The sequence below is a fragment of the Diceros bicornis genome, chromosome 30, assembly GCF_020826845.1.
Source record: "Diceros bicornis minor isolate mBicDic1 chromosome 30, mDicBic1.mat.cur, whole genome shotgun sequence".
Lineage (NCBI taxonomy): Eukaryota > Metazoa > Chordata > Mammalia > Perissodactyla > Rhinocerotidae > Diceros > Diceros bicornis.
Window position 1 is genome coordinate 9,003,323 of NC_080769.1, and position 19,556 is coordinate 9,022,878.

Genomic DNA, 19,556 nt, shown 5'->3' on the forward strand with positions numbered 1-19,556 from the left:
CAGAACTCTTCTCATCTTGCGGAACTGAAACTCTGTCCCCATTAAACACCAACTCTCCATCCCCCTCGCCGCAGTGCTTGGCACCACCATCCTACTCTCTGTCTCTATGAATGTGACTCCTCTAGGGACCTCCTGTAAGTGGAATCACACAGTATTTGTCTTTGTGTGACTGGCTTATTTCACTCACCGTGATGTCCTCCAGGTTCATCCATAGTGTAGCCTGTGTCGGAAGTTCCTTCCTTTTTAAGACTGAGTGACATTCCATTGTACGGATGACCACATTTTATTTATGCATTTATCTATCGATGGACACTTGGGTTGCTTCCACGTTTTTGCCTACTGTGAGTCATGCTGCTATGACCATTGGGGTGCAAATATCTGTTGTGTCCCTGCTTTCAATTCCTTCGGGTATATCGCCAGAAATGGAATTGCTGGATCATGTCGTGATTCTGTGTTTAATTTGAGGACCCGCCGTACTGTTTTCCCTAGCAGCAAGTTGTTGAGTGAAATAAACATTCACGGCCCAGCTGAAGCCTTTCCACGTACCTCCCAGATCCCCGTCTGCTACTTCCCCAGACACAACCACTGCGAGAACATTGCTGTGTTTCCTTCCTGTCCCTGTCTTTCAGCTCTTACCACATCTGCGTGTCCATAAACTTAGTATTCTCGGCGTCTCTAGAAATATTAGGTAAATGCTATTCTGTACGTATCTGTCCACAGCCCGCTTTTCTCTCTCAACCGTGTCTGGAGTTTTTAAAGAAAGGTCAGCCATAGAAAAAATATAGTGAATCCTACAACCACCAACATAACGGTTGGCACTTTTTTCCACTTCTTGTGTCATGAGGAAGCCTCTCTGAGCCCCCGTCATCCCCACAGTGACCATTATGACGCACGTGTGTCCTGTGCCCATCGGCTTTGTCCACACTCGCACGCAGCCATCCGTGACTAGCAATTGACAACTTACGTCGACAGCATGCAACGATGGAGCGCCGACCATCCCAGGCTCTGTTCTGGGGCTGGGCGTGTAGCGAGGACAGAGTGACACCGTCCCTCGCTGCCTCGAGGACAAAGCAGGCAGACAACAACACAAGTGAACGAGGGAATTTTAAAGAGCTAGAAATGCATCAAATAATCAAAATAAAACAGCAAATTGGGATGAAGTGACTCTGAACCTTGCTTTGTGCGTCTCCAGATCGTATTATTAGTGCCCAGATCTTAGACGTGTAGCTGGATTATTTTTTACATGTGTATTTGCCTGTGTCATCAGCCACCTAGATCAAGATGTAGGAAATTCCCATCACCCTGGAAGGATGCCTGGCGCCCCTCCCAAACCAGTCCCTTCCCCATCCCCAAGAGGTGATCACAGTTCTGATTCCCATTACTATAGATTGGTTTTGCGTGTTTGAGAATTTCACACAAATGGAATCATACAGTGTCTATTCTGTTGTGTCTGTGACATGCATCTGTGTCATTGCATGTATTAGTCACTTGCTCCTCTTCATTGCTGTATAGTACTCCACTGTAGAGGTGAACCACAGTTCATCTTTGGTTATCCATTCATCTGTTGACGGACTTTTGTGTTGTGTTATGGGCTGAATTGTGTCCCCCTAAAATCCATATGTTGAAGCTCTAACTTCCCAGTACCCCAGAATGTGAGTGTATTTGGAGATGAGGCCTTCAAAGGATTGAGTTAAAATGAGGTCACTAGAGTGGGCCTAGTCCAATATGACTGGTGTCCTAATAAGGACCATGTGAAGACACAGGGAGAAGACGGCCATCAACAAGCCAAGGAGAGAGGCCTCAGAAGGAACCAACCCGGCTGACACCTTGATCTCGGACTTCCACCCTCCAGAACTGGGAGAAAAGAAATGTCTGTTGTTTAAGCCCCCCGGTCTGTGATACTTAATTAGGCAGCCCCAGCCAACTAATTCAAGTTGTTTCAGATTTGGGGCCATTGTGAATAAAGCTGCCATGAACATTCGTGTATGTATTGTAAGGCGTGGCTTCTTGTGGACACGTGTTTCCGTTTCTTACGGAAACTACCAAGAAGTGGAATTCCACGTTGTGTGATCTAGAGAATCTTCCTGAAGCTGCGGCAGAATTTCCAGTGGACGGCACACCGTGCGTGACCTCACTCCTCCTCATGTGCTTTGCAGGGTTGGTTTTGCCCTCGTCCTGGCTGCTGTCCTGTGGAGATTCTGGATGTGGAAAGAATGTAGGAGCCACAAAGAAAGACTAGAAGAGGGACTCGAGAACTTTCTTTCCATTCACCCTTGGATTCAGGCTTCTCCCCTCTGCCCTATGCTCCCTCAGGGCCTCTTTTATTTTTCTTTAGGGAGTACCTGACTTTTTGTAAAACCAATACACACTCCATGTTTAAGAAAAAAAGTATTCCATACAGAAAAATACCGAAAGGAAGTCAAGATGAGGCCAAATCGAAACACCCAGAAGCATCGATGTTTAGTGGTTAACGTCTTTCTGGGCAGCTCTGTGGCTCCACAAAAGCGCACAGTTTCTCTCCTGGGGTGGTGCTTCTACAAATGAGGCAACGTTTAGCTAATCCCTCACTCATGATGATTGCGCTGTTTTCAATTTTCCAATGCTTTAAGCCACACCGCGCAGACACTTTGTTACTGACAAGTTAGTGCGCTTGGATGTGTATTTCCTTCGGCCAGTCCTAGGCGAGGGAATGCAAGTTAGTATATATGCAAAATATATTAAAATACATTTATATGTTACAGCTCACATACATTACACAAACACATACTATATATTAATATCTACAGAATTTTCGATTTATGTGTATATTTACATTTAAGCCAAAATAACATAGACACATGGTAAAGAATTTTAAATACAGCAGGAAAGTCCAAAAATGAGCTTTCCTCTTCTGACGCCTTCCTCTCAAAGCATACTTCAGCACCAGTTTGATATTTCTTTTCAGAAAATAGCTTGCATATATCTACGTATCTAGGTGCTATTAAAGACTTACTTTTTTTTGTTGTTGTTGAGGAAGATTGGCCCTGAACTAACATCTGTTGCCAATCTTCCTCTTTTTGCTGAGGAAGATTGTCCCTGAGCTAACATCCGTACCCATCTTCCTCTATTTTGTATGTGGGTCGCCGCAGCAACATGGCTCGATGAGTGGTGTGTAGGTCTGCAGCCAGGATCCCAACCTGCAAACCCCAGGTGCCAAAGCAGAGCGTGTGAACTTAACCCCTATGCCAGTGGGCCAGCCCCCACGAATTGGTTTCTATAACATATGCGATTTTGCATCTTGCTTCTTCTTAGAGATTTTTTTGGGGGGCTTAAGCAACAGACATTTATTTCTCACAGTTCTGGAGTTGGAGATTTTTTTTTTTAAGATTTTATTTATTTTTATTTTTTCCCCCCAAAGCCCCAGCAGATAGTTGTATGTCATAGTCACACATCCTTCCAGCTGCTGCATGTGGGACGCGGCCTCAGCATGGCCGGAGAAGCGGCGCGTCGGTGCGCGCCCGGGATCCGAACCTGGGCCGCCAGCAGCGGAGCGCGCGCACCCAACCGCTAAGCCATGGGGCCGGCCCTGGAGATTTTTTTAACACGAGCACAAATCGATCTATTTCTTTAAAGACTGCATGGCATTTCATAGATTACATCACAGCATACCTTAATCTGTTTAACCAGCCTGATGGATGGGCAGATAGGCATTTCCAATTTTTGCTATCACGAACAATACTGCACGAATATCTTATTCTCACGCATTTGACCACATTTACGAGTTTTTCTCATCATCTTAGCTGGCTCAAAGGAAAATACATACATGTATTTTAAGTCTTAGGAGATGTCAATTTTCCGTCCAAAGAGCTGGCATAGTTTCATGCACTAACAAAGTGTGCGTCTGTTTCTCTACATTTTTGCTGCTGTTGGGTGATATCCAATTTTTAAAGTTTTTCCCATCTGCTACGTTGTTTGAATTTTGCGTTTCTTGGAGTAAATTTGAGTAAGTTTGCACAAAAGTTTACTGGCCCTTTTTACACACTATATTTTCATCTTTATTGCTAGATCACCCTCTTTCTTCCACTCACTTCCCCATCCTGCTTCCTGGTATAGAGGATAAAGAGCCTAAACTCTTTAGTCTGGCTTAAAAATCCTTTATGATCTGGTTCCCACCCTACCCCAAATGCCCATTAATTGAGCACTTACTGTATACAGACACTCTGTGGGTGCTGGGGACCCAGGAATCAACAAGGCAGGCAAACGTCTGCTTTCTGCAGCTGACATTCTAGAGCAGTGTTTCTCAACCTTTTTTCCCCCCCCCTTATCGCCCCTCTAAGAAGAAAACTGGAATTATCTTTAAATTTAATTTAAATCAATTAATTTCAATTTAATTACATTTAATTTCTCCCTAACGAGAAAAATTAAATACTTAGGTATAAGATTTTATCCGATAGGGCTGGCTTTGGAGGGCCACAAGCTATTGTAATGTCTAAGGTTCTTTTTTGCCCCTCAAGAATTAATTGTGGCGCCCTTGGGAGCCATATTGCTCCCATTGAGAACGCAAGCTTTAGAGGGGTAGCTGCTGGACAGTAAACAAATAAATGGAAAAGATTAAATCAGGGGCCCGAGACTGTTATAAAGAAAAGCAGGAAGAATGTTGGAGGGGGCCGTTTGACATCTTGATCGTCTGAATCAAGAACGCTCTTCCCAGACAAGGAAGACCAGCCTTGGTTTCTTCAGCTGCCAAATGGAAATGATAATTTCCTCCTCACGGTGCCTGGCATACGGCAAGCCCTCAATAAATGAACTTTACTGTAATTATTAATTAAAAAAATATTTTTAAATGTAAACGGAACAAGCGCTGAGATGCGCCTCTGCTCTGCTACCGGCTTGGGTCCGGCGCCCAGCGGCGCGCACAGCCGGCGCCTCCACCTCCGTCCGGAGGGGGCGCTGTGGGCGCCGCGGCCGGGCTGCTCTAGGCGGCGGCACCGGAAGTCTCGTTCTCCCCTCACTTCCGGTCTCTGGCCCGGGCTTGGGCTGCGTGGAGCAGGGTTTGCAATGCCGACCGGAGACTTTGAGTGAGTCGGGGGTGGTGGCGGGGGTCCCGGGAGGCGGTTTGGGGGTTCCGGGGAGTCTTGTGGAGCCTGGGTGCCCCGAGGCCGCGGGAGCCGGGCTTCGCTGACCCGCCTTCCCCCCGCGAACTTGTCCCCGCAGTTCGAAGCCCAGCTGGGCCGACCAGGTGGAGGAGGAGGGAGAGGACGGTGAGTACGGCCGGTCGCCCCGGCTCACCGCAGCCAGCGCCCCGCCCGGTCACTGCCACCTGCTCCGGCCCCCGGCCCTGGCACCGCCAGCCCCTGCCCCGCGCCATCCTCCTGGACGGCCTGTCGCCAATTCCAGAGGCTCACTGGCCGGCCCCTCCTCCTCCCGTGCCACCCCAAGCCCTCACAGCTGCCCGTCTGCTCGGGGGAAGAAGCTGTCACAACCTGCCGCCTGCCTTCGTACCAGCGCCCGGATGCCTTTATGGGCTGCCCCCGCCTTCCTGCCGCCCCCATCCTTACCATTGCTGGAGGTCACTACAGCCAGCTCCCTGTCCCCGCACGGCTGTCCCCGGGCACTTCTTGGCTCTTGGGCCCCCCCTTCCTCAGCTCCCAGTGTGAGCATCATCCCCAAAGTCCATCCGTTTCAGCTTGGCACACCCCGCCCCCCTGCTGACCTCCCCCCCACTGCCTCTCACAGACAAATGTGTCACCAGCGAGCTCCTCAAGGGGATCCCTCTGGCCACCGGCGACACCAGCCCGGAGCCTGAGCTACTGCCAGGAGGTGAGTGACGGGCGACCTCCACTCCATCCTGGGCTGCCTGTCTCCCCAGCCGCATTCCCGCCTGGTCCCCATCACCCAGGACTCAGTTCCCCGCCCCTCTTCCCCTCTCCCAGCTCCACTGCCGCCTCCCAAGGAGGTCATCAACGGAAACATCAAGACAGTGACCGAGTACAAGATCGATGAGGACGGCAAGAAGTTCAAGGTGAGGCTGGGGGTTCAAGGTTGTGCTTGGGGGCGCTTGGGCCACGAGCGGGTGGTGTGTGGAGCAAGATTGCCTGCCCCAGGAGCCTTGAGACGCAGGAAGCCGACCCTCTCCCTCCCATCCACAGATCGTCCGCACCTTCAGAATTGAGACCCGGAAGGCCTCAAAGGCTGTGGCAAGGAGGAAGGTGAGACTCTGCTCCCCTTGTCCTGGGGGCTACCCCAGGACTGACTCAGGAATTAGGACTCCTTTTCCTAGTGCCTTTATTTCTAAAGATTTTATTTATTTATTTTTCTCCCAAAGCCCCAGTAGATAGTTGTCTGTCATAGCTGCACATCCTTCTAGTTGCTGTATGTGGGACGCGGCCTCAGCATGGCCGGAGAAGCGGTGCGTCGGTGCGTGCCCGGGATCCGAACCTGGGCCGCCAGCAGCGGAGCGTGCGCACTTAACCGCTAAGCCACGGGGCCGGCCCGCTAGTGCCTTTATTTCTAGAAATGAGGTTTAATTGTTTGTACCTATTTTGTTGGAGCAGAACTGAGGCCTAGGGGTGTTTCATTCTCTGGGTGCCCCGAACAGTCCAGGGCGCAGGAGTGGGCAGGGTTGATTCTGCCTCCTCTTGGCTTGTCTGCCAGGAGGAACAGAGCCAAGCCCTCCCCTAAGGTGGTCAGACCAGAAGCCATAGCAGTAAAAACCTCTGGCACGATTGTTTGCATACTTTCTCCGTGCCAGACCCAGATGCTTTGCATTCACTGTTTTCTCATTCAGTCCTCATGGCAACCCAGGGAGGTGTGGCGCATTGTGGTCCCCTTTTTGTAGGGAAGGAAGCTGAGGTTCAGGCCCCTTGAAGTCTGGGGGACCCCTGTACACCCCTGAGCATCGCTCCCTAGTGGGAGCTGGCCCACCACCTGCTCGGCCCCCCAGGAATTGTTGTCTGTGAAGCTGTTTCCCCCTGCGCCTCGGTTCTCTCTGGAGCTTGGGGCTGAGGGCTGCCTTGCACTGCCCCGCTAGGGCCTCACATGCACTCAGGAAATGGGAATTGTCATCGTCACCCTTGTGGGAGGGATATGGGGCCCAGACATCCCAAAAGGGGCTATAGCAGGTCTGAGGAGCCAGTGGGTGGGGGCCCCCACCTGCCCTGGCCCTGACCTGTCCCCTCTCCTGCCCTGAGCCCAGAACTGGAAGAAGTTCGGAAACTCCGAGTTTGACCCCCCGGGGCCCAATGTGGCCACCACCACGGTGAGCGACGATGTGTCCATGACGTTCATCACCAGCAAAGAGGTGAGTGGGGCAACGGCGGGGCCGGCGGCCTGGGAGGTGGTGGCGGCAGGGTGCGGCAGCCCCCTCTGAGCTGCGCCCCCCACCCCGCAGGACCTGAACTGCCAGGAGGAGGAGGACCCGATGAACAAGCTCAAGGGCCAGAAGATTGTGTCCTGCCGCATCTGCAAGGGCGACCACTGGACCACCCGCTGCCCCTACAAGGACACGCTGGGGCCCATGCAGAAGGAGCTGGCCGAGCAGCTGGGCCTGTCCACGGGCGAGAAGGAGAAGCTGCCCGGAGGTGCGGGCTGGCGCACCGCGTGTGTCGGGGGTGTACGTGGGTGTGTGCATGCACACCTGTGAGCAGACACACACGGGTCTGCCTGGAGTCTCCTTGAGCGGGGTTTGCCGATGGCGAGCTCGAGTCTGGACGGCTGTGCACCCACAACTCGTGTGTGTGGGACTCAGGGACTGTCTGTGTCCTGTGTGCCTCTGTTCCTGTGTGTCGTGAGGCTGGGCATTACTCTAGTTGTCAACCCCTGTGGGTTCTCACTCTGTGCTGCTGGCTTCCTGGATGCGACCTTTATGTCATCGTGGCCACCGGGCTCGGACGAACCGGATGCCTGTGGCTTGACAGACAGCGCGGGGCTGGGTCGGGGCTGGAGCCGCTGGCACCCTGGGGCAGGTCTGTCCCGCCGTCTGCGCCAGGGTGAGGCCTGAGCCGCCTGTGCTCTTTGTCTGCAGAGCTGGAGCCCGTGCAGGCCACCCAGAACAAGACAGGGAAGTACGTGCCACCGAGCCTGCGGGACGGGGCCAGCCGCCGCGGGGAGTCCATGCAGCCCAACCGCAGAGGTGAGGCGGTGAGGGCACCTCCCAGCACCCTGTGATTAGCCCGTGGGTGGGGCCCGCCCCTCACAGCCGCCTCTCCCTGCCATCTAGCCGATGACAACGCTACCATCCGTGTCACCAATCTGTCGGAGGACACGCGGGAAACCGACCTGCAGGAGCTCTTCCGGCCCTTCGGCTCCATCTCCCGCATCTACCTGGCCAAGGACAAGACCACCGGGCAGTCCAAGGTGGGCCGGCGGCCGTGGGGTGGGGGAGGGCTCGTGCCCCTGCTGTGCCCTGCGCGCCCCTGACCCCACCCCTCCCTCAGGGCTTCGCCTTCATTAGCTTCCACCGCCGCGAGGACGCCGCGCGCGCCATCGCTGGCGTGTCCGGCTTCGGCTACGACCACCTCATCCTCAACGTGGAGTGGGCCAAGTAAGACCCCTGCTCTCCGTGTCCCCTTCACCCCCCGCCCCCCCTCCTCCCCCCGCCCCCCTCCTCATCGTGACGTCACAGCCGCTACTCAGGCTGACTGCAGCCCCCACACTGGCTTAATGGTCCCCAAGCCTGTTCTGAGGGGCGGGTCCTTTATCATCCGTCCTTCTCGACGAGGGGCCCACCGCCTGGCGGCGGCAGGGCCAGTCTGGCACCCTTTGTGGCCTGTGCCACCACGCTGTCTCACCCTGTCCCCTGCCCCTGCCCCACTGGGGCCCCAGCTGTGTGTGGCTGGGGGGGGTGGTCTTGGGATTCCCTTCGGGGTCCGACGCCCTCAGACCTGCCGTCCCCTCCTCCTCTGTCTCCCTCTCTAGGCCATCGACCAACTAAGCCAGCTGCCACCTCTGCTGCTGCTGGGCCCCCGGCCCCAGGACCCTGCGGCGACAGAGGCGGCCTCCCAGAGCAGGGGGCTCCGAGGGCAATAAAAGCTCCGGTCACCCTATGCTGTCCTGTTTATTTGTGGATGTCACTTGCCCTGTGGTGGGTGGGCCAGCCCCCCCGCCCCCACCCCCCGCCCCCGCCCCCGGGTGATTGCTGTGGACAGAAATTCCCGCCCTGCTGGCCCGGGTGCGCTCTGCTCATCCCACCACAGGCCTTTCTTCGGGGGAGGAAGTGGTGGCTCGGGGCCTGGGGCCTGCTGTGCTCTCGGTCCCCGTTCTGCTGCCGTGTCCCAGCACCTTGTGGCGAGGAGGAGGCCCGGGATAGGCCAGGTCACGGCTCAGGGGACTGGGGCCCCGGGGTTCTGGGGGTGGCTGTGGGCTTGAGGGCCAGGCCTTGGCCGGAGCTCTCAGTGTCCTCTGGGGTCCGGCCCCCCCCGCAGCCGAGGCAGCCGTGGCGGCGGCAGCCCAGGCTGGGTGCCACGGCCATGTAGAGCAGCGGGTGGATGCAGATGGCCAGGGGCATGAGGCCGCGCATGACCTGGTAGCTCACGTAGGACCCCAGGTCCAGCGCCTTCTCGGCCTGGGCCGCGTCCGCGAAGCTGGGGCAGCCGGTGATCCAGCGCTGCCGGGCGTGCACGTTGAGCACCTGTGTCACGTAGTAGGGCACGTAGGAACTGGCGTAGAGGGCCACGCCGCTGGCCACCAGCATGGCCACGTGCAGCTTCTCGGCCGCCGTCATGCCGGGGCTGCGCAGCACGGCCCGCCCGAGGGCGCCGTAGGCCGCCAGTGTGAGCAACAGCGGCAGGGCGCAGCCCAGGGCTGCCACCACCAGGATGTAGACTCTGTAGGCCTCGAGCTGGCTGTCATCCGCCGTCCCCAGGCACTTGATGCAGGCCCCGGGCCTCTCCACGGCGCACCTGCCTTCCTGCTGGGGCCTCTTCAGGTGCGAGAAGCCGAGCGTGGGGGCGGCCAGCAGGGCCGCCAGCGCCCAGCCCGCGGCGCTGATGGCCCACGCGTGCTTGGGCCGCAGGTGGCTGCGGGTGAAGAAGGGGTGCACGACGCCCAGGTAGCGGTTGAGGCTGATGCAGGCGATGAAGATGACGCTGCCCAGCAGGTTGCAGATGAAGAGGAAGCGCTCCAGGCGGCACGCGGCCTCGCCGTAGCGCCAGTGTTTGGGCGGGTAGAAGTAGGCGGCCAGCGGGGGCAGCGTCAGCGCGTACAGCAGGTCGCTGACGGCCAGCTGCGCCGAGAAGACCACGGCCGGGTGCCACGGGCGCTGCTCCCGGGTGCCGAAGCGGTAGAGGGCCAGGCCGTTGCCGGCCACGGCCACCAGGAACTCGGCCACCAGCAGGGGCCACAGAAAGTCCTCCTGGAAGCTGTTGAGGATGCGGGCAGCGGCCGCCGAGAAGTTGGCTGGGCAGGGTGTGGCGCCTACGGCAGAGGGTGTCACTGAGCGAGCCCTGTCCCTCCTCAACGCGCTGTCTCGCTGCCTCTGGAGCCGTGTCACTGTGGCCCCATAGACCTCTGCATGCTGAGCCCTTTGGGTGCCTATGTTCCCTGAGTCCCTGCCACACCCAGGAGGGGGCACCAGCCCTGGCTCCTTTTTAGGGGGAATCAGGCCCAGAAAGGTCAGAAGCCAGAGGCCGTCACCCAGCTGTTTTCTAGGCTCTCTCTGGGTCCTGGGCCCCGAGGAACCAGTTGGGGCAAGAACGGGGGCGGGGGGTCACTGCCTTCACAGGATGCACGTGAAGGAGTGGGAGCCCAGGGGGGTCCCCGACCCCACTACGGTCCTCAAGGAGTGGGAGCCCAGGGGGGGTCCCCGACCCCACTACAGTCCTCTTCCAGGTCTCCACCAGCAAGTCTCACTGCCTCCTCCCTCAGACTCTGTCACCCCCTTGGTTCCATCAAAATCCAGCCCCCACCACCTCCCGCCTGGACCCGCACAGTTGCCCCGGCCTCGTCTCCCTGCTCCCACCCTCACCCCAGTCTGTTCTCCCCACAGCCTCCAGAAGGCGCCTGTGAGCGCCTGACTCTGGTGTGAGCGCCTAACTCTGGTCACATTCCTCTGCTCACAGGCCCCCACGGCTCCCTCCTCGCTGGGAGGAAAACTCAGAGCTCACCTCTGACCACCAGGCCCTGCAGGAGCTACCCCCACCCCCCACATGCTCTCATCCTCTCCAGCTCCTGGTGACTCATTCTCTACAGTTCTTCCCACACTGCCTTCCTGGCTGTTTCTTAAGGCATATCTGCCTCAGGGCCTTTGCATTGCCTGCTCCCCTTGCCAGAGTCAACCTGCCACTACCTTAAGACTCTGTCACCTTTTTCCTGTCTCTGGTCCTAAGAAGCCCGCTCTGACCGCCTGAAAATTTCGACTGCACCCCTCGGCCCCTCCAAGTCGCTTTGCCTGCATATTTTTTCTCCATAGCCTATTTCCATCTGATCACCCTGAGGAAAATCCCAAGGAGAATGTCCCCTCCTGAGGGCAGGCAGTGCCCTGCTACCGGCTCCCCAGTGCCTGGGACACACCAGCGTGGGCGAGAGCAGAGCCCTGCAGACAATTCCCTCACAGCCCCCACTCAGCCTCAGCTTTCTAATCTGAGGAATGGCCTCTTCCCGGTCTGTCCAGCAGGCTGGCTGCCAGCTCCGTGCAAGGTGCACGCACCCCTTCTCTGCTGCAGATTGCTTCCAGCCCCGCCTCACCCCCATCCCCTCTGCTCTGGGGCTCTGGTCCCCATCCAGACGTGAGTTTTCACCCATGTCCCCTCCTCCTGGGCGCCGGCCCCCTCAAGCCTCCCCCGACCCCCCAACCCCTGGCTGAACTGCAGGACCCAGGGCACTGGATCTCACCCAACCCAGCAGCGCCTGCTCCTCACCTGGGACGGTGGCGGCCATGGCCTGCATGCCCTGCCTCTGTGGCCACTGCCCACGCTCTGCCAGGCCCCTCCCCCGGGACAGGCGACGCGCCCGGCCCCACCCTGCCCCAGCAGCTCTGACCTCAGCCGGCGGAGCCAGTCAGAGCACCAGCCGCACTTCCCCCAGGCTTCCTTCCTCATTGCACTCAGCCCGCTCAGGCCAGGGGAGGCTGGGGATGGGCCTGGGACCCTGCGGCCCCGCAGCCCATTGCCCGCACCTTAAACCAGGCCCTGCCCCGGGTGGGGGGGGGAAGCGCCCAGCTTTGGGACAGAAACCAGATCCAAACCCGGGGGCTGTGGGCCCAGGGCTGTCTGGGCTCCGCACCATGAGGCTCCCGCTGACCCATCCCCAACACAGACTCAGCTCACGGGAAAGCAGTCATTTATTAGTGGGGGGTGGGGAAACAGCTCCTTTATGAAAGGAAACTGAGGGCCGCACCTGGAGGCCCGGGGAACCCAGGGAGCGTCCCTCAGGCCCCAATCTGGGGCGTTCCACCCGCGGCTCGGGCTCAGGCCACTCTCCTGGGTGGCCGTGCTCGGCCTCGCCCACGGTCCCGGGCAGCCCCTCTGGGTCCCAGCTTGGCCTGGGGCCCCCGGGGCCCGCCCCTGGCCTTTGGCGGCCTCTGGTCACTGCCCCGGTCCGGCCTCCGCTCCTTGACTCGCTGCTTCTTGCCTGGGGGCCCGGTGGGCCGTCTCCGCTTGGCCGCCTTCGGAAACATGTCTGTGGGGAGAGAGCGAGTCAGGGCCGCCAGGGCACAGGGACGGGCCCGCGGTGCCCAGCCACATCCACCCGTCACACACCCTCATCAGGCTCCTCGCCGACTGCCTGGCGAAAATACTCCGCTTCATCCTCCTCCTCCTCCTGCTGGCCGGCCCCTCCTTCCTCCGCGGGGGCCCCGGGGTCCTCGGCGTCACTGTCCCCGTCGGCCCCTGCCCGTGCCCGCTTCATGCCTGCCAGGCTCTTCCTCCTGGAGGAGAGGGGCAGCGGTCAGCGCGCAGCCTGCACCCCGGGCCGCACCTCAGCCACCCGGCCGGCAGCCGCTCACTTGTGGGCCTCGCGCTGCTCCCGCTTGCGCTGGACGTCGTGGGCCTGCTGATCCCGCCTCTGGGCCTTGAGCCGCAGCTTCTCCTCCTTGGCCGCCAGGATGGCCTGCAGCTCCTCCTCTGTCTTGTGCACTGAGCAGAAGAGACGGTCCCCAAGCCCCGGGTGAGCCTGCTGCACCTTGTGACCCACCTGAGGGCCTCAGACGCCAGCCCCGCGCCGGCCCGTCCCGTCCTCACCAAAACTGTGAAACAGCACATTCCCCTCCCCGACGCCTTCCTGGATCTTGATGAGCTGCAGCGTCATCCGAGGCCCGATCTGGAGGGACACGGGGAAGGGTCAGTCCTTCCTCGGAGCTGGGGGCTGCCACGGGAAGCCAGCCCTGCCCCCGGGCCTCACCTCGGTGAGCCGCACGGCGCTCTGCTGGGCCCGCATGTTGCCGCGCCCCGCCACGGCCTGCGGCAGCTCCGTGATGTTGTGCTCGCCGTCGGGCTCCCCCTCGCTCTCTGACAGCCCCGCGCCCCTGTGCGGGGGACACATGGGCTCAGCAGGGGACCCTGGGCTCCCGAGACAGCTCTGGGGTCCCCTGGACGGGGGTGGTCTCCCGCCCCGCGCCCTCCTCACGTGGCCAACAGCTCGCTGATGTCCTGCAGGCGGCTCATGTTGGGGAACTTCTCCTGGAGAAGCTTCTTCATCCCACGACTCGCGCCCACGGGGACGACTTTGATGCTACTGTGGGGCCGGAGCGGGCAAGGAGGCGGGTTAGGGGTCACGGCATCGGCTCTACCCCCTACCCTATCCACCGTGCGTCAGAGCGTTTACTTTGAGACTGACCAATCACAGAGTCTCAGCAGCAGCGTTGTCATCAGCCGCACGGAGGCCACCCCCGACCCCGGAGTACTCACTAGTGGCGGAAATCCAGCTCCTGGGAGTCGGGGTTGTAGTTGATGAGAAGGCAACGTTTGATGGTGTTCAGGTTCACCTGGACGGGACAGAACAGGGGACACGGCGCCTCGTGAGCTGCCCACGGGCCTCACTGCATGCTGCAGCCCATGCTGTACCCTGGCCATACTCCAGAAATCTTAGCCAGTGTGAGTGGGGTGCTGCTAGCAGCGTGGGGATGGAGGGGGCTGCAAGCAGTGCCCATGGACTGCCTGGGGCACTGGCTACAACCCTGGGTCTGAGGCCCACTGAGGCCGCCCGCACCAGGCTCTGACGACTGGCATCTCACAAACCATAGTTGAAACCTGCTGGTGCCAGGGCTTAGGAGCTGGGCTCTGGAGCCAGAGAAATGAAAACATCCAGTCCTGCTTCCTTGTATCTACCTTTAAACTAGTGCCTTCACCTCTGCCAGCCTGTTTTCCTCTCCTTACAATGGAGCCGTAAGGACAGGCTACACTGCTCAGACAGTCCTCAGTGCACACCCAGGAAATACAGCACCGGTGGCGGTGTCGTTATCCACCTGCTAGATGGGAAAGCAGCTCACAGGGGAGTCTCTTGCCCAATGTCACAGAACACGAGGGAGATGTGACCTCAGGGGCCAGAGCCCTCAGCCTCAGTGCCGGGAGGCGAGGACTGAGCAATCACCCCAAAGGCCCGTGTGTGGTACCTGCTGCCTGCCCCACCCACCCTCACCAGCCACCACGCCAGGCCCAACCCACCTTGTGCACGTTGATGGAAGGAAACAGGTTCTGAAACATGGTAGCCATGAGCTTCACGTGCATGCCGTGGGGACCAAAGCTGTTGAGCACGAGAAGGGGCGGGTGGGCGAACTGCTGCTCGTGCATGCGGTGCCGGCGCAGCGAGGAGACCACATCACGCACCAGTGTGTACTGCACAGCAGGGTGATGAGTGGGTGACAGCCAACCACATGTGGCTGGTGCCACCCCCAGACCCAGCTCCTGCCCCACACAGCCCTCACACCACCTCCCATCCTTACCTGGTTGATCCGGAAGGTCAAGGTGGGGCCTCCTGGGAGGCGCATCAGCTTCTACAGGAGAAGGAAGAATTGGTGAGGATGGAGGTCTCCAGCTAGGGACCAGGGGGAGTGGGAACCTCTACCCATCTCTTCAGAGCGTTTACTTTGAAGCCAGAATCACGAGGGGTCAGAGGCACATGGGTTCATCATGAGAGCTGGGGCAGGACAGGGGCGCGGGGGAGGTTAGGGGCGCAGGCATTCACTCACAAAATAGATGTTGGTCTCCGTTTTGCTCAAGATCAGGAAATGTGTGACGCCAAGAGGCCCAGCCACTGCCACACAATCCTTCAGAGAGTTTTTCTTTCGTATCTGGAAGTAACAAAAATAAAAGAAGAAAAATCACAGACATCCCCTTATCCAACAAAGACTATAACCTTAAGCTTTTAGGTCCCTTCTTGCGTCTAATCTCTCGGCCTCTAGAGCCAATCAGACTTGAACTCGAGCACCGCCTGTGTCCCCTGCTTACAGGGCATCGCCCCATTTTGCAGATGAGCCAACAGAGGCCCAGCGAGGTTAAGTAACTTGCTCCAGGCCTTTGAGAGCAGCCAAGTTTCCAACCCAGCTTAACCACCGGCCTCAGGCACCCGGCCAAGCCCGAGGCTGAGCGCGTTCATGTGCGCGCCCTCGCTGCAGCGCGCGAAGCCCAGACAACAGGGACGCCGGTCCCCAGAAGGGTCCCCTTCTCCAGCCAGGCAGACAAGGCCTGGCGCGGTTCCGCGCTTGGAGCCAGCCCCGCGGCCGCGGACACGGGGCCCAGGGCGGGGGGAGGCGGGCCGGGTGGTGCAGACCTGCAGGCGGGTGGCGGTGAGGGGCTCCATGACGCGCCGCAAGTCCAGGCTGAGCTGCCGGACGCCGCGACCCGCGCGACCCCGGGCGAACACGAACGAGTGCGGCTGCGCGGCGTAGGCCTCGAGGTTGCGGAGCTGCGCCTGGGCGCGCGCGCGCTTCTGGTGCCGGGACTGCGGGGGCGAGAGGCGGACCGTGAGCACCGCGGCCTCCGCCGGACTCCCGCCCGCGCTGCCCGCCTCCCCGGCCGCCGCGCCTCACCCTCCCCGACTGCCCCATGTCGCCGTCTTCTCCACGAGGCCGCCTCTACAGACCACTTCCGGCGCCGCACCGCTCACTTCCGGCGCAGGCAGGGTGCGTCTTCCAAGGGGCGCTGCGTGATGACGTCTCAGGCGAGCATGCGCACCAGGTGGCGGGCGGCCGGGGGCGGGAAATCAGCGGAAGGGTTGCTATGGAGACACCCGGTGCCTGTTTCTATGGAAACCGGGGCGGGGCCGCGCGGTACAGGGAGCCCGCGCGGGCTTCGGAGAAATGAACCGCGGGTTCGAATCCCGCCCTCGCCATTTCTACCAGCTGTGCCATTTTGAGAGCCATTTTCTCCATTCCGAGGCTCCTAAAGTGAGGATGATAATCGCTTCCCCCCCGACCCGCGAATTAAGAGAGATGATGCATGCACAGTGCTCGGCACCCTGGCACCAGGCTCTTGGGGAGCAACCAGAGAAGGGGGCAGCACGTGGCAGTTACCCATCTGGGCCTCCAGCTACTGAGGGCCAGCTGTCCTCCCAGAGGGCCCTGTCTGCGGACGGGCTGAGGGATGGAAACTCCACATCACCTTCTGGAAACTCAGGGCAAGGCGGGCGCTTTGTGCATAATTCACCCCCTCCTAGTTTCCGCTCAAAGCCTCAATCTTGGCCTCAGCCTCTGGCTTCTTTTCAGAACGTTGGGGTGGGGAGATGGGACGCCCCCCAACATCTCTCTCCCTGTCCCATCTGATACCTTCTGCCATCTGCCTCCCCTCCCCCATCTGCTTCCCTTCCCCAATTCTTTCTCCTCCCCCCACCCCAGTCTGTCCCCCCCCCCCAGCCCGCTGCATCCCCGTCTTCTCGGTCTCTGCCTCCCTCTCCCCCAACTTTGTCTCTGCCATCAGTTGCCTCTTTCATCCCCTGTAAGTTTGCATCGTTCTCCTCTCCCTGTCTCTGTCTCTATCTCCATTTCTCTCTTCTTGTCTCTCTCCCTGGCTGCCCACGTCTCTCCCCATCTCCCCCACGTCTCTCTCCTTCTCTGTCTCTCCGACTCTCTCTCCCTTCTGTCAGCCCCTCTCTGTTGACTTAGGAGGTTTCTTCACTCTCTGCTGCCAATGGGGGAAGCCGGAGGGGGCTGCGGGTGGGGGGCCAAGGGGCCCAGTGTGGGGGGCCCCAGCCCAGGCCGGGAGCCCAGCCTGGCAGCCTCTCTCAGATCTGGGCCGACCATTTCCTCTCTCAGCCCGGGAGTCCACTCGGGTTACGGGTTCAGGACGGTAGGAACCGGAGGAAGGAGACTGCTCCCCCAGAGTGTGTCTGCTGGTCGAGGAAGCCTTCGGACAGGTCTCTGGGCTCCGGGGTCTACGTGAGTCGCTTTATAACTCCTCAAAACGACTGTATGGTTACTTCTGCCTGTTTTTGCCTCTGCGTGACTTGAGCTGTGTGAGGATGTGACAGTGTGGAGGGAGACAGATGGAAGCATGCACGCTGTGGCAGGCAGGCAGTGTCAGGGTCTTGTGGTGTCCCTGGTTTGTGTCTCTGTCTTGCCAGTGCGTGACCACGGCTACCTGGCTGTGTATGCGTCTGACACACAGATACAGACACACTCAGACCGCAGGCTTATTTTCTTTTAAGTCGTGGCGTATGTGTGTGTGCGTGACCAGATTTTGCACACACAGTTCCTGCCCGAATCTGTGTTATTTCCAGTTGTGTCTTTAGACGTGCACGTGCCAGCCAGGCAAATCCTGGCAGATTCCATCTGTCTCGGCAGCTGTGTGCAGTGGTTTGCATGGCTCATCGGGTGTCCGTCTGTGTGTCTTTGTGTCTGCACTGTTAGGCGCACACGGCGGGGTGTGACTGTTGTGCTGTATGTGTGTGAGTTCTGGAGCCAAGCTACCTGGGCTGAATTCCACTGCCGACCCTTTCTGGCTGTGTGACCACGGGCAAATCGCTCACCCTCTCTGAGGCTCAGTTTTCCCTGCTGTAAAATGAGGCTCCATCCAGAAGCCAGCTCAGGCTGCAAGGATTAAACAAGATAAAAGGTGTTGAGTTTAGAGTCATATTTGACACACAGTAGGTGCGGCTGGTGTTCGCCATTGTTCTCTGTGTGTTTGGGTCTCAGGCTGGGATCCCCCCTGGCCTCCTGGGGCCTGCAGCCTCCCACGCTCTGTGCTCCTCTGTGGGGGAACATCCGGGGCACTGACCTGCGTTATCAGGCTCTGCTGGCCTGGGCAAGGGGGTCTGGCAATTCTGCCTCAGTTCTCATGCGGGAAATGCTAAATATTTACAATTGGGGATCCTGGGCTGAGCATCCAGGCTCTAGCCCCAGGCTCTGGGGGGCAGGGGTGGTTCCCACGCCTCCTCCCTTCTGCTCTCCCACCGGCCTCTCCCCATCTCCAGCTCAGAGGCCCTGCTGGACCCTTGGCTCCTCCTCGGACTTCTTGTGCCTGCTCTGAGCCTCGCTGGACTCAGGAGCTTGGTCGTGAGAGGTGAGAGGGCAGGGGGGTGGGAGGGCAGGGGAAAGCTGATTCTGTCTGTTGGGAGACCCGGCCCTGACTTGGCTAGGGGGCTCCCCAGGCCTCCTCCTCACCCCAGGCTGAGATCGCGGAAGGCAGTGGGTGTTACGTGCCCCCTACCTCCAGGGTTTAGTCCATCCCTGTTGTGGGGGACCTGGTGTCTTCAGGAGTGGGCAAGGAGAGGACCCTGCTCTGCCCTTGGGTGTGCAAGTACAGTCACAAATATGCCTTTCTGCAGCTCCGAACTCTCCCTGCCTCCCACATGAGTAAAACCCTGATGCCCACAAGGCCCTGCATGCTTTGCCCCATCCCCTCCCTGCCTCTCCTCCTTGTGCTGTCCCCCTCGCCCACTCTGTTCCAGCCTCACACGCCTCCCTGCTGTTCCTTGGACATATCAAGCAAACTCCGACCTCAGGGCCTTTGCACTTGCTATTCCCTCTGCCTGAAATGCTCTTCCCCTTCTCTCTCTTCCTTCAGGTCTTCACTCAAGTGTCATCTTCTCAGTGAGGCCTAACTCATCTATTTAAAATGCGTCCACCACCCGCAGCCCAGGACTCCTGTCTCCTTCCCTGCTGGAATTTTCTCCTAAGCGCTGACCTACCCACTGTGTTTTCCAAACTAGGAATGTCGGCTCCATGAGGGCAGGGATTCTGTCTGTGTTGGTCGCGGCTGTGTCCCCGTCGCCTGGAACAGCTCCTCGCACACCATAGGGGCTCAAGGAGTGTTTGTTGAATGTGTGAACGAGGCCGTGTGTGTGACGATGAAGACCACAGGACACGAGCCTGTGTGGGTTTGGACATCGTGGAACTTGGTGTAGACAGGGTGACGTGTGGACCCGTGAATCGTGCTCTGAGTGTCGGCAAGTGCACTCGGGAGGCATGTGTGTCCCCGTCTGAGAGGCTGTGAGTGTGTGAACTGCAGGAAGGAAAGCAGTGGGGGCCTGTGTGTGGGCCCTGCAGGGCCGGGGCGAGGGGACCACAAAGACACACCCTCGGGCGAAGACCCTTGTCGGAGCTCACCTGTGGGAGCCAGGGAACAGCCGGGGGGGCATGCAGACCTGGGCCATGTGGGTGTTGTGGGGGGGTGTGAGTGGCCCCAGCACTGTTTCAGGCGCTGGGGACA

The 19,556-nt window shown here is 59.1% G+C and overlaps 2 protein-coding genes and 2 non-coding genes across 5 annotated transcripts; 1 reads left to right on the top strand and 3 right to left on the bottom strand.

Moving 5' to 3' along the window:
• The first annotated feature begins 4,983 nt into the window (after positions 1-4,983).
• Positions 4,984-9,023, top strand: EIF3G (eukaryotic translation initiation factor 3 subunit G). The gene is made up of 11 exons (XM_058525753.1): positions 4,984-5,057; positions 5,194-5,240; positions 5,716-5,799; positions 5,913-6,001; positions 6,129-6,188; positions 7,175-7,279; positions 7,370-7,559; positions 8,003-8,110; positions 8,198-8,334; positions 8,415-8,521; positions 8,896-9,023. The coding sequence occupies exons 1-11, from the start codon at positions 5,038-5,040 to the stop codon at positions 8,909-8,911; spliced, it is 963 nt and encodes a 320-aa protein (XP_058381736.1). The 5' UTR covers positions 4,984-5,037; the 3' UTR covers positions 8,912-9,023.
• A 73-nt stretch (positions 9,024-9,096) lies between these two features.
• P2RY11 (purinergic receptor P2Y11) lies at positions 9,097-16,016 on the bottom strand. Of its 2 annotated transcripts, XM_058525752.1 has the most exons (14): positions 15,941-16,016; positions 15,682-15,852; positions 15,101-15,202; positions 14,855-14,905; positions 14,577-14,747; positions 13,821-13,897; positions 13,540-13,647; positions 13,315-13,438; positions 13,155-13,233; positions 12,920-13,049; positions 12,675-12,841; positions 12,533-12,594; positions 11,244-11,259; positions 9,097-10,392 (listed from the first exon to the last, which is right to left on the bottom strand). In XM_058525752.1, exons 1-14 carry the CDS (start codon positions 15,956-15,958, stop codon positions 9,293-9,295), a joined length of 2,376 nt encoding a protein of 791 aa, XP_058381735.1. In that variant the 5' UTR covers positions 15,959-16,016; the 3' UTR covers positions 9,097-9,292. The 2 variants fall into 2 exon arrangements, with proteins under 2 accessions (XP_058381735.1, XP_058381734.1); XM_058525751.1 differs by lacking the exons at positions 11,244-11,259; positions 12,533-12,594; positions 12,675-12,841; ... (8 more) ...; positions 15,682-15,852; positions 15,941-16,016 and adding an exon at positions 11,835-12,386.
• LOC131394644 (small nucleolar RNA U105B) lies at positions 13,715-13,794 on the bottom strand. Its single transcript, XR_009216207.1, has one exon. It is a non-coding gene; the product is annotated as a small nucleolar RNA U105B (small nucleolar RNA).
• Positions 14,970-15,055, bottom strand: LOC131394641 (small nucleolar RNA SNORD105). The gene has a single exon (XR_009216204.1). It is a non-coding gene; the product is annotated as a small nucleolar RNA SNORD105 (small nucleolar RNA).
• Positions 16,017-19,556: the final 3,540 nt, after the last annotated feature.